We start from the raw sequence: 14,101 nt of genomic DNA, 5'->3' as shown, positions 1-14,101 counted from the left end.
TGGATCAATTCACTGAACTCTTTCTCCAAAGAACACCCACTATCTGTCCTTAGTGTCGCCACACTAACAGCCACAAGATCAACTATACTTATCGAATAAGTAGGATCAGCTAGTGCTATTCTATCCAGATAATTCGATGTCCGTCTCAGCTATCCATAGAATATGAATATTTAGAATACATGTTTAAAGACTATTGATCACTGTATTATGATCTCATCATAATTCACCAACTCATTGCACGTATTCCTGGACTTCATTATAAATATCACACGGAGTTATAATGAACGTAAATAATTTATTCAATGAACTTAAATAAACATGGTAGTGTGATTGGCTTGACGGCCACACAATATCCATCAGCTTTTAGTCCAAAGCCTTCATTTTGACTCAAATAATATTAGAGGAGGAAATATTTTTCAGTTAATAGTCATATCTGGATTTGTCATGTCTATAACACCCCCTTTGAAACTCAACAAGGGATGGAGGTTGAGCATGCCCCTAAGAAAATTTAACTAATGCTTAGGCATGGGTTTGGTTAATGAGTCAGCTAGTTCGTTCTTGCTGGAACGAAGGTATGTTGAATTTTCTTTGAGGCCCATTGGTCGCAAAAGAAGTGGAGGTTCATTTCAAGTTGTTTTATTCTTCTACGGAATAGCAGATTTGCCACCAAGCATGTCTCTGCAATGTTGTTGCGGTAGAGAATTGGTTTTGGATCAAGTTGTAGTTTTAGTTCCTTCACAAGAGATTTTAAGCAGAGTATTTCTATGGTAGCATTAGTTAAGTCTTTATATTCAGTCTTAGTACTAAGTCATGCTACAGTTGGTTGTTTTTTTCAACTCCAAAAAATTAGATTATTTGTGAAGTAAATGAGATAGGCACTAGTTAACCTTCGATCAGTCTTATGTCTTGCCCAATGTGTCAATATAGGCATCTTGGACCCTTAAATAAATTAAGGTGGAAGTGAATACGTCCCCTAACATAGCGTAAAAAATGTTTCACTTGAGTCCAGTCATTTGGACTTGGATTAAGCATTGATATGAATGACACATATACTTCATTAGAGATGTCAGGTCTTGTCAAAATGGGGTATTTTAGTGCTCCCACTATACTTCTATATAGTTTTGAATAAATAGACTTGAGATTGGGTTGTCATGTAGAGGTTTGAATACAGGGGGTTACAACGAGTTTACATAATTCCATATTAGCCCGCTTGACAGCAGAGACTAAGTAGTTTTTTTGTGACAACAACACGTTTTATATTCTGGAGTAAGTTCTATGCCAACAAAATACCTTGCTCATCGTGAATCCCTGATTACTAAAGGGGCTGACAGAGACATGAGAAAATTTAATATATGGTCTTATAGTTAACATCCCATTAACAGAAATGAATAGAAAGATGGGGAACATGGAATTAGTTTTTTTTAAAAAAGAGGTTCCAGTTTTACTTCCAACAAATCAGAGATAGGAGAGATAGGAGTAATTATGTTAAGCTTTTAAATCATTCTTGTCGAGCCTGTTTCAGATCGTAAAGTAATTTTCGTACCGGACAAACATGAATAGATAGTTGAGAATAAACATATCCTAGGGGTTGTTACATATATATGGTCTTATTTATTGACTGATATAAAAATGAATTGGATACATCTAGTTGATGTATGGTACAACTTTTGCTGATGGCAACAACAAGGAGAACGTTTTCAGTTGCATACTTGATTAGAGGACTAAAGGTCTCAGAGTAGTAAAATCCTTCTTCTTGATAAACCCTTTTCACCAATCTAACTTTGTATACATCGATGGAAATACATGTGGCCAAAAAGCCAATCACACATTCCATATCACGTTCCATGTTTATTAATAGAACATATTCATTATAGTGCATATGTGATGCTTATAACGAAGTCCATGAATACTTGATCTGACTTAGTGAATTATGATAAGATCATAGTGCGGCGATCACTAGTCCTTAAGCATGAGTTCTAAATATTCCTATTTTAAGGATACTCGAAGTATATGGATAAAAAAACTATATAGTCTCACTCATATGATGAGTATGGTCGTTCTCGTAGCCATTAGTGTGGGGAAACTAAGGATAGATAGTGGGTGCTCTTTAGTGGAAATGATGCAACACACTGTCTGCCGGGGTTGCGTGGCGCGTATTACACCACAGATGACGTGTAACGTAACGACTGTATCTAGATGATATGATTCAAATTTTAGAAGAGGACTTACAAATACAAGAACTTACTAACAAGTATGAAGATCAGCTAAATTGACAAAGTTTGATCGGACACGATCGACTTCCCAACGTCCATTAAAACCCAATCGGACATGTAAGACGAGGGGTAGTCACACTACCCGCTGGCGTCCAACGTCCTACATAAACGATTAATGTTGTACCACAAGTAAATTTATCCCTATCCACTCACTAGGTGTATTGAGACGGGGCAATAAGAAAGGATCCTCAGTCTCGAGGCACGGATAACAACATAGACAAATACTAAAAAAAGGACAGTAATTCAACTGCGTGGAAGGGAGAGCAAGAACGTTGGCACCAGAGGAAAATGTGTTCCGTAACAGCCTGGCTGATCCAACCAATACGTGTGATCCGCGTAACAAGTCCACGCTAAGAATAATCCATGAGCGTGGGTAGCGCACGCGCGGCGCGGGCGGATGCGTGCGCGTGCGCGTGCGGATGCAGCAGCGAATGAGCATGAGGGGCGCGCGGGCGCGTGTATGCGTGTGATGCAGGACAGACGTCTAGACGTCGTCCCGTTGTCGCGGAGTATGATGGCTCGGGGGTGATAAAAGATAACGTATCGGAAGACGGCGGTGTCTTCATCCAACGGTACCCAAGCGGGTGTTGAACTACGTGACTGTGGAATGCCCTACGTGTCGTACGTGTAGGATCTGACTTGAGGGAGACGGGAGGCGTCTACGGCCGAACGGACTCAATCCGTAGGGCTCGCACGTAAGGACATACTCATCTGGAACGGTAAGACACTAACTAACGTAGTTATCTCTCGTTTGTCCTCTCTCACCTACCTAGCCTGAGTACGGAGGAGACGGGACGAATGAAATACTGCAAGGAATAACTAAACAAGCGATGGAGAGGACGGCGTACCTCGTTGATGTGGCTCGTAATGCAGGACTTTGTCTTCGTCAATGGCGTGTTGGAGCGGGTGGAGTGGGGGGATGCCGGAGAAGACTCGGCGGCTCGACGTGCAGTGATAGGTTCCAGGGCGATTCGTTAAGATGGTCGTATAGGTCTCTGACATATGGAACACCCGCACGGCCTGACGATGACGTAGTCAAGGCGCGCGGCAAGGACGTCTTTGAGCGGCGACCACGAACATCGGTGGGCATCTCAGACGTCCTGAACGTACGCAGTGGTGTTGCGCGAGTGGGAGGAGTAGCTGTGTGGCAGCTGTGATGTTGGACGGCGGCTAGCACTATGTGCAATGGTGCATGGTGGGGCCACGTTTGCGGACGGCGCCGGTGTTGCCACGGGAGGCGCGCGGGCAAGCCGCGTGACGGGGGCAGGTGCGGGGCACAGGGTAGCATGCAGCGTGGGCTGGCGTGCTGTGCGGGCTAGCGGCGGCAGCGGGATGGGCTGGCGCGATGTTCCAGTGCGCGTTGTAGTGCGCGGGGTTGGAGAGTGCACAGCACGAGCGGGCGCCTGCGGGCTGCGGCGGTAGGGGGGCGACGGCGCGACAAGGTGGCACGACGGTCCAATACGTGGCGGAGCGCACGGCACGGGCGAGGGCGCGGCGTGTGCGGGTGCCTACACGTGGTGACGGCAGCGGGATGCAGGGACGGTAGGGTGGTGCGGGGTCCGGTGCGCGGCGTGGGGTCTAGTGTGCGGCGGGGGGTCTTGTGCGCGGCAGGGCAGAGCTGCAATGCGGCAAGGGCTCAACGCGTGTGAGCACCTGTGGCGGTGGCGGCGGCGGCAGTGGGGTGAGCTGGCACGGCAGAGCAACGCGGCGCGACCGTGGTAGAGGGGTCGCACGGCGGCGATTGCAGCGGGCGGCGTTCTTCCCATTTCTCCTTCTCCTTCTCCCTTCCTCTCTCTTCTTCCTCCCCTTCTCCTTCTTCCTCTCCTCTTCTTCCTTCTCTTTCTGTTCTTCTCAAACGAGGAAAGTGAAACCTGCGTTCTGTTCGACAAAAAGCCACAATGAAAAAAAAAAGGTCTAAAGAACCCTAGGGCGCTCACCTCCACCCTTATATGGGGGAAAATGGGCCGTAAGTGGGCCATAACAGGTCCATTCGGGGAGCCATTATAAATGGGCTCCCCTTCACAAAAAAAGATGATAATAAAAGGGGAAATAAAGGGAAATAAGGGGAGAAATTAAGAAGAAGAGAGGATAAGAAACAAGGGGAAGAGTGGTGGATAGACACCCATCCCCTCGATGGAAAAACAACGAAAGATGACTATCGTGAGTGCGACGAAACACGGCAAAACGGCCGAATGAGAAAGGGAAAAAAGCAAAAACACAAGAGGAAGAAAAACAGAAAACAGGGAAGATAACTGGAGCAAGATCACCCGGCCTTCAACGTCGCGGGCGCAAGGCACAGATTGATGGATATTGTGTGGCCGTCAAGCCAATCACACTACCATGTTTATTTAAGTTCATTGAATAAATTATTTACGTTCATTATAACTCCGTGTGATATTTATAATGAAGTCCAGGAATACGTGCAATGAGTTGGTGAATTATGATGAGATCATAATACAGTGATCAATAGTCTTTAAACATGTATTCTAAATATTCATATTCTATGGATAGCTGAGACGGACATCGAATTATCTGGATAGAATAGCACTAGCTGATCCTACTTATTCGATAAGTATAGTTGATCTTGTGGCTGTTAGTGTGGCGACACTAAGGACAGATAGTGGGTGTTCTTTGGAGAAAGAGTTCAGTGAATTGATCCATATGAATCCCTGAATGGTATTATACCTAAACGTCAATCAGGTTGATTCAAGTCACGGTTGTATAAGTGATCCACTAACCTGAGACACCAAGGACATCTCGTAAGTGGACGACTACATTTTGATTGTGATATATGAGTCTCTAATCATGGGATTCAAATAAGTTATAAATTGGATGTAGTAAGAAGCCTAGGAAGATGATTGAGTAGTCAAGATGGGATCATCTGCCCTCGGTATAAGAGGAGATTGACTCAAGGAAGCCGATGCAGTAAAATCCCTGGCCAGGGTAGTGAGGATATTGGAGAAGGCGTTCTCCAATGATCCCCGTTACGCATCAGTACTAATCGAGTGATGGATTAGGGTTTGACGATAAACCATGCTCTAAGTCCTTCGAGAGTCTCGCGCGGATGATGGATTATACATATACGGTAACCAAAGACGATAAAGGTTCCATGAGAGAGTTCGAGACTACTCGGTATCTTCTAGAGCACGAGGTGTAGCTTGGCACCCCACGGGTTGGAAACTTAACCTGTCGATTGGATTAAATCGATCCATATTTAATTAATCTATATGTTGATATAGTTAATTAATAAGGTTGGTCAATAAATGTTATTGGGCCATTTAAGTTATTAACTAGAACAATACATGGGACTAGAGGGTCACATGCACAAAGTCATAAGGGCATTGGTGGATATATTTTTCTTCGGAGGGTTTTTGAGAAAAAACCTTTAGTGAAATATAAAGAGGGAAAGGGGTCTCATTTGAAGCACCCATGCAAGTTTCATTTCAGAGCCCCTCCCCTCTCCACTCTCTTCTACACTCATCCTTGGAAGAGTGTCTTCATGGTGAGGAGATCTTCTAGAGTTCCAAGAAGAATTGAAGACGAAGACGTGGAGATCCAAGTGTTGAGTGACTGTGTGGATACTTCTAACGGCTGGATGCATGAGCGGCTTCCGAAAAAAGTCAAGGGTGCAATGAGTTCCCCAAAAGGTACATTTAATTTTTCATTTTGAAAGATCAATTGTGAATCGATCAATACCCTTCCGCTTCCATGGAAACGTGTTTTCCATGGACAAACCAAGGCACCGAACCCAACGCAATCCTATCCGAATCATTTCAAAGAGGAAACTCAACCAATAGGAAACCAAATACTGACATAGACCCAGTTCAACAATAAAGAAAATTCAAAAAAATAGAAACGAATATGAATAAAATAATCAGGATTTACTTAATATGATGGATTGGCTACTAGTTGTAATCTAATGCATTTTTACCTGGTAATCTAACCAAGACTATCCATATGGATCCGCTTCAATGATAAAAAATCTTAACTATTATGATCTTATTTGTTATTTAATAAAATATATGGATTGACTTAAAACATTATGAAGAGCATTGTTCACAAAATGGCTTCCTCTGTCCAGGTACTTGACTTTGTCGATTGAAACACTGATACATCTTTATTCGTTAAACTTCATCATACTAGTCCCACACTATTTTAGTGCATGTAGGTGATATACTAGTTATGTGTCCCAAATTTTGTCAAATTAACTCGCTATTATGTCATGTACATGAACGAATTGCCATCCTTCATCTGGGTTATGCGCATTACCTTTGTAGAGTTTTATTACATCTGTTTGCTTAAGGTTATACACTGACATAATTAAATTATATTGCCTCATCATTTTGAGGGTCATTAGGGAGAAATTTCAGCCATTCTTCTCTGTGTGCTCGTTGTCATTTTATTCAACCAATAAAACTTCCATAGCTGATGACTCACTCTATAAAAATGTTGGTACTATTTAATTTTTAACCCTTTACTAGTCCTGACATCATGTTGGATGTTAATAGTGCATGTCACCAATATATTAACATAATTTAGATGATGGGGTAAATGCCAACATCAAACATTAAAAACAGTGGATTGCCTAATTCAGAATCAAGCAATGTCATAACTTAGTAAGTTTGGGTTTATTATCCTAGCTAAAGCTATAGATTAAAATCTAAGGGTTGGAGTATTAAGCTGGTGGATGAGTCAATAGTGAATACCCACATCAGAACACCTATATATACTTCTGAATAAAATCAGATATCAGTCCAATCTTTGATATTCAGGTAGCGTTTATGATCAATATGATCAATTCATTCAAAATAAAACCTCCAAATCTGAAACAAAACTGACAACTCAGGAAAATACCACCTTAATCATGTACACTCATGAAGCATATGTGTGAGCCTTAGAGTGGCAGATTTAGTATAAATGTTTTCTTAATGACATAATATCTCATTGCTTTGTGAATAGAAAGTACGATTGATAGTTGGAGCTGCATATACAGGTTTTGGCTTTGATTGGGCCAGTGATGTTTTCCCCCTATTTAAAATGAAATAGGTCCATCAATATTAAAACAATCTTCACATTCTGATCCCTCAGCGATTTGAAACTAATCTCCACAGGAAACTGAGAAACGAATAAATAAATTATTTTACTTTACCAACATCTAACGATGCACCCCTAACCCCCACTAGTAAACTGCAATCAACTAACCATCCAGCCTCTAAAACCAATGCCAGATAAGACTAATTCTTAACTCCTGTACTGGTATTTCAACATTCTCTAATTATGTTATATCCAGTACTCCTGTACTGGACCAAAGACTGCACCCTCTCCCTCTTCCCCTCTCTCAATCTCTCACGGTCTCTCATGCTCTCCCTCTCTCCCTCTCTTCCTCACGCACGCTCTCCCTCTCTCCTGTTCTCACCCTCTCCCTCCTTCATTCTCTCTGTTTCTCTCTCTCTCTGTCTCTCTCTCTCCTCTCTCTCCCTCCCTCTCGCCTTCTCTCTCTCTCCCTCTTTCTCTCCCCTCTCTCACCCTCTCTCTCTCCCTCCCTCCCTCTCGCCTTCTCCCTCTCCCTCTCTCTCTCTCCCTCTCTCTCTCTCCCTCTCTCTTTCTTCCTCTCTCTCTCTCTCTCCTTCTCTCTCTCCTCTCTCTCCCTCCCTCTCCCTCTCCCTCCTCTCTCTCTCTCTCTCTCTCTCTCTCTCTCTCTCTCTCTCTCTCCCTCTCTCTCTCCCTCCTTCTCTCTCTCCTCTCTCTCCCTCCCTCCCTCTCGCCTTCTCCCTCTCCCTCTCTCTCTGTCTCTCTCTCTCTCTCCCTCCCTCCCTCTCCCCTTCCCCCGCTCCCTCTCTCTCTCTCCCTCTCTCTCTCTCCCTCTCTCTTTCTTCCTCTCTCTCTCTCTCCTTCTCTCTCTCCTCTCTCTCCCTCCCTCCCTCTCGCCTTCTCCCTCCCCCGCTCTCTCTGTCTCTCTCTCTCTCTCCCTCCCTCCCTCTCGCCTTCTCTCTCTCCCTCTCTCTGCCTCTCTCTCTCTCTCCCTCCCTCTCTCCCTCTCTCTCTGCCTCTCTCTCTCTCCCTTCCCCCTCTCTCCTTCTCTCTCTCCCTCTCTCTGTCTCTCTCTCCTTCTCTCTCTCCCTCCCTCTCATTCGCCTTCTCTCTCTCTCCCTCTCTCTCTCACTCTCTCATTATCTCCTTCTCACCCTTCCTCTCATTCTTCCCCCTTTCATTCTAATTAAATGGAGAGTAGACTAAGTCAACCTGACATTGACTTTCCCATTGACTAGTCAACATGACCAAGACCAGATCAGACCTAGACTGGACCTTGTCCTTCCCTATGTGTAATATAGCACAAATATTATGTCCCTCCTCTCTCTTCACTCCACCCTTGGAGGAGAACCCATCTAAATATGGTCAAACTTTTGGAGCCTGTATGTGTCATTCAATTTACATTACATCACGACGCGTATCTTTCTATTGTTGAATTTGTAGAGATGGATGACAAACATTGAACTTTCATTGTAGCCTACCAAATCAAGAGAGAACAAAGTTTTATTACTCCCTGCAAACTCCCATTGCAAAATCCTTCATCTATATTTCTGATTTCAAATTTTCGTTGAGTGGAGAGCCCAGATCCTCATTTAAGACCCCCATCATCACTTCAACACAGACTATCAAAAATCATCTTTGTACAGCAGAACTCTACCCAGAAGAGGTTTAGCAAGAACCGCATGCCTCAACCTACACTCAACGCCAGCATCGACTCTTCTGCAAACATCAACCGGCAACATCTCCTCTCCAGCATCAGCCAACGCCTGGACAACCATCTTGTAAGTATACTCCCTGGGAATAAAACCTTCCTCAACCATTTCCCTTAGAAATACACCCGCCTCCCTCGCCCTCCCCCCTTCACAGAGGGCGTGAATAACCGGAGTATAAGAGCTCGTGGTGGGTCTATCATGGCCCTTCAAACCCATATCTCTCATCATCTCAATCGCCTTGTCCACTTCATTGACGACAGAGAAGTACCTGATGAAGGAATTATAAGTGACCCTGTTGGGAAAAACCCCTCTCTGCGTCATATCATCAAAGAGCTCCAACGCACGCCCGATCCGATAAGTTTTACACAACCCATCGATCAAGCAATTGTACGCGACAACATCAGGAACAAGCCCAACGAAGAGCATCCGTCTGAACATGTTATTGGCCTCCCAAATCCGCCTTCGAACAGCCTTCCGGCAACCCGTTTCTCTAGCTCTTTTGCAGTAGGAAGAAATCAAGATTGTGTAGGTGTAAGAGTCAGGCGGGTACCTGGCTCCGGGAAGCTCCATTCGGGCTAAGAAAGCTCGGGCTTTTACCAAGTAGCCCACGCGACAGAGCGCAGAGATTACCACGTTAAGGGTCTGGACGTCGGGCTTGCAATGGAGCTGCTTCATCCGGTAGAAGCAGTGGAGAGCTTCCATGGCGAGGCCCTCTTCTCCGAGTGTCTTGATAACGGCGGTGAGAGTTTTTGCAAGGAGGATGGGCTCGTTGGAGGAGAGAAATCTCCAGAGAGAGCGGAGAGAGTTGGCTCTGGCGAGAAGGCAGGCCATCTCTCTGCAAGTGCGCTCGTCGTGGACGAACCCACCAGAGGATTCGACCCAAGAGTAGAATTCCAAGGCTTTGGTCACGCCGAGGAGGCTCTTGGATTGGTCTTTCAGGCGAGCGCCGCGAGGTTCGAGGCGGAGGTTTGATTGTCGGAGAGGGGAGCGATGACGGGACGTGAGGCGCTGGCGGCCGAAGGAGCGCGGGCTGAGGAAGAAGAAGCGGGGGACGGCGCCGAGGACGCCGATGACGGAGTCTGACGTCCAGCCTGAGAAGAGAGGGGAAGAGGGGAGGTCTGGGCTGAAGGGTCTGTCTTGAATCATGGCGGCCATCACCTGACGCACCAGGGAGAGCTCCCGGCTCCCCACCATTGCCAAACAAGCTCAGTCAAGTCCCTTTGCTTTGCTTTGCTTGCTGCTTTAGAGCACCATCGTCCGGGAAGGGAACGGTTGACGGTTTTGGGACGGTTTTCCTCCCGTCCCACGTCTATAGCGTATAGACGCGGACCGGCGGTAATTTTGTCCGTGGATGAAAAAATCGTCCAGTCCCGGAGTTCAGACGAATGACGGAGTGTAGAATCATCCGGCAGTTTTTGGATGGAACGATTTTTTTTGTCCCTGGATGAAATAACTGGGAGTCGAGTATCTGCCTAAGAGCTCCAGCTGACCAACGCATCTGCTATGCCACGTGTCAAATTCTGAGTGGCCTAATGCTGACGCACAGTCCACGTATACACTGCTTCATCCCGTCGTCTGTGGATGACAAAATCGTCCCGTCCGGGAGTTTGGACAAATGGCGGAATGCAGAGTCGTCTGCCAGTCGTTGGACGGGACGATTTTTCATCCATGGATGAAATAACTGTGCGTCTAGGGCCTCGGATGGCGGGCTGGACGGTTTCTGCATCCTGTGGGAGTCAAGTATCTGTCTAAGAGCTCCAGGTGGCCGATACATCTGCTATGCCAAGTGTCAAATTCTGAGTGGCCGAATGCTGACGCACTGTCGAATATACACTGCTTCGTCCCGGACGTCAGACAGGATGAGAATGCCTTGGACTGGATGGTTTTTGGATAGCACAGAATGTGGACGAAAATATTTGGGAGGGGACAAATTCTACATGAGACGATTCGGATGAAACTCTAAAAATTGGGATGTAGGACGGGACAATCTTCATCCCCTCCTGTCCTTCATTCATGTCCTGGATAATCGTGCATTGTACCCACATCACATTTTTCAGAGGCTCATCCGAACCATCCTGTCCTAATCTATCCCTTCCCAATTAATTTTTTCCAGGGAACGTTATGATTCTCTGAGGTTTGACATATTACGGCCTTAGAAGTGAGGACTCAGAACTCATCCTCTCAGCTCCCACTAGGCACTGGAAACGGAGCTCTCAGGGCAGCTCACTGTGCTCAGCCATTTTTTCCTGCCGCCATAATTAGCAGTGACCATCCAATTTAGCAGTTGCTTTTTTATACTGCCATGTATTAATCTCCTAGCAAGTATTAGAGTCTACAATCTATAATATAGAATTTGTATGATATTATTCTCTTGTAGTGAAAGAATTAGTCTGTTATTTTTTTGTTTGGGGGATTATCTCAGTTATGTTCATGAGAAATGACTTGAAACCACTATGAGTTTGAAATTTTGGTGCCTTCATTGGCACACAATTTCAAAGTGTTAAATGATTTATTCTTCAGATTAATGTGCAGGGCCATGACAGAATGTATTCCCTATCATGCTTTACGACTTCAAGTCTGAAAAAATAATCTGGAATTGTGAAATGAGATACTGAGATTTCGTAACCTAGAAAAGAGACAAGATACATGTATAGAAGGGAGAGGAGAGAGAGTAGAGAATCCAGAATTACAGAATTGCCATTATGGCCCATATAGCCCATCTACATACAATTAAAATAACATCAATATAGATTAGAATAAAATTCGAACCGCGCTGAAGTTTAAAATATAAGGATATGTATGTTTTTAATCCAACAAAGCCAAGGTTCAACAGATAAGAAGTAGATTCTGTGAACCAAGCTCATGGATATCTTTGAGTCAGAACAATTTCATGAGATGACATACATGATTTGGGAACTGTTTATTTTAAAATTCAGGTTGTTTCTCCAAGTAAATGGTTTCCAGTAAATCATCATGCAGGAGTGCATTACACATCTTTCTGATGTGCCTTCCGATTTTCAGTAACAGTTAAAGACAATATTAAGCGAATGGGAGTGTGTTTAATAACTGGAATGAATGTCTCAAAGAATTCAAAACCTCCTAGCTGGTTTTCGCCTTTAGGTACTTACCTGGATTTGCGTGTATCAATTTACCATGTAGACTTGTATAGTTAACCTATAAACCTATGTGTATCCTATAACATGGAAGTAGGGATTTCTAAGAACCAAGTCCCATGTATTGTTGAGCTTTAAGCGTTAATACTATGTTGACATGTCTTTCATCCAGTGGATAATCTTTGGATTCAACTGTAAAAGAGGTAGGTTCCATAATCTCTCATACGTTTTCTATGAGACACCTTGGAACGGGATGTCTAATTGAGCAAAAAAATAACCATTTTGAATGAGAATTTATTTGTTTGACAGGATTTTGGGTTTGAAATGACAAGCTATCTACACCCTCCTGATGGTAGATATCTTGAAGAGTATTAGTTTTCAAGTTAAATCCTGGTTCAGGGGTACGATCTACAGTAGGAATGATATCAAGATTTTGTTCTTAAAATAGATCAGAATGAATATTTAAAGTTCTTTATAGATATTTTGACTTATTGTGCAAAAAGCCTTGGGAAACAATATATAAATGGTCAGATTCCTAGATCAGTTTTGAACAATGCGTCAATGACTGATTCAGGAGCGGTAATTGATTCTTAAGCAATGTCTCCACTAGAATTATTGGTATTATTTAATACAAGAAGTCTATGCGCATCATGGGTATGATACAATCCGAATAAGGAAATATAAAAGTAAACTGCAGGTGGAAAGGCTCATTTAGATTCTTACTACAGTTAGAGATGTTCATTATGTTAAATAAGAGGGAGCACACTCAAGAGGGGATGTTTTTTAATCGTTGGAGCTTTTCAGTAGGTATTCAAGGAGATTCTCCAAGACTGAGGAGGGGGGAGAACTGATCCGGTCCTCTCTACACGAGGGTCAGCTGATCCAGTTGTCCGAAGACTATTTTCCGTCTACTACTTCTGTTCCCGTTGTTCTCTCTCAAGGTTAGAAACTGGTTATTTTGTTGTGGAAGGAGTGATTATCATTTTCTTGTTGTTATTGTCTCAAGTTTTCTTAAGTTTTTTGTCAAGATTCGGATACGCAAGGGTACCTTAACAGGATATCATAAGTGTCATTAGTTTCTTTTGGGTGAGACCCATGTAGTCTAAGGCTCTTAGTTTTATGTGTGGAAGGAAAGGGACAGTTATCTTCATAAAAAATAATATGACATAAAATAAAATAAAAATTGTGTTAAAAGCATGTGTGTAATGAAAGACACATGTGATTGACATGCATAGGGTATAGCCCAAGAAAATACATCTTCCAGATAATTGCTCAAGATAAGGTAACATAAAGAACCAAAACTTCTCAGTGGATTAATCTGGTAGATTTTAAAATAAAACTTCATAGGATGATTAATTCTTAAGAGTGGGTGATGTCATGCAGTTTATAAGATATGAAGTAGTAGCAACAGCTTCATCCTAGATCTTCTTATGCATACATCCTTGATGTAGTTATTAAAATGTGGTATCTACTATATGTCGATGTTTTCTCTCAGAAGGTCCATTTTCTTCAGGGGTATGGGGACAAGATGCCCTATGAAAAGTCCCTTTTTTAAAAATGGGTATGGAGATCTTGGTACTCTCCACCCCAATCTGATAGTAGATATACCTTTTTAGTGCCAAAATGATTATCCACTATATTTTGAAATTCTATAAAGGTATACAGTAAATCACTTTTATTTCTAAGATTATAAAACCATGTATATTTATAACATTGGGATGGGGTCCTGGAGGTCCGAGTGAGCCACTTCCAGGAACTTGTTAGAAACTTGATAAGTCGAGGGAAAATGAAACTTATGAGACTTAGAAATATTTCAATACTCACACACAAAATGCCTATTTAAGTGTGTGACAGGTACACACATTTTGATAGCCGACTTTGAAAATCCAAATTTCAGATTTCAAAGTCTAAAGCCCTAGGTCTTTAATGACGCCTTTTCTCCAAGAAATATGGCTTTTTTTGGGTAGTGCAG

At 43.4% G+C, this 14,101-nt stretch overlaps 1 protein-coding gene across 1 annotated transcript; it reads right to left on the bottom strand.

The window, feature by feature from the left end:
• Nucleotides 1–8,666: 8,666 nt before the first annotated feature.
• LOC144702620 (Pentatricopeptide repeat (PPR) superfamily protein) lies at nucleotides 8,667–10,372 on the bottom strand. Its single transcript, XM_078574638.1, has one exon. It carries the CDS (start codon nucleotides 10,208–10,210, stop codon nucleotides 8,930–8,932), a length of 1,281 nt encoding a protein of 426 aa, XP_078430764.1. The 5' UTR covers nucleotides 10,211–10,372; the 3' UTR covers nucleotides 8,667–8,929.
• Between the last annotated feature and the right edge of the window lie 3,729 nt (nucleotides 10,373–14,101).

The sequence above is a fragment of the Wolffia australiana genome, chromosome 4 (assembly GCF_029677425.1).
Source record: "Wolffia australiana isolate 7733 chromosome 4, ASM2967742v1".
Lineage (NCBI taxonomy): Eukaryota > Viridiplantae > Streptophyta > Magnoliopsida > Alismatales > Araceae > Wolffia > Wolffia australiana.
The sequence above is the reverse complement of the archived record's forward strand: the minus strand, read 5'-3'. Positions and strand labels throughout refer to the sequence as shown.

What these genes read in the sequence shown, in the direction of transcription:
- LOC144702620 (XM_078574638.1), bottom strand. Translation starts at nt 10,210, where the DNA reads ATGGTGGGGAGCCGGGAGCTCTCCCTGGTGCGTCAGGTGATGGCCGCC.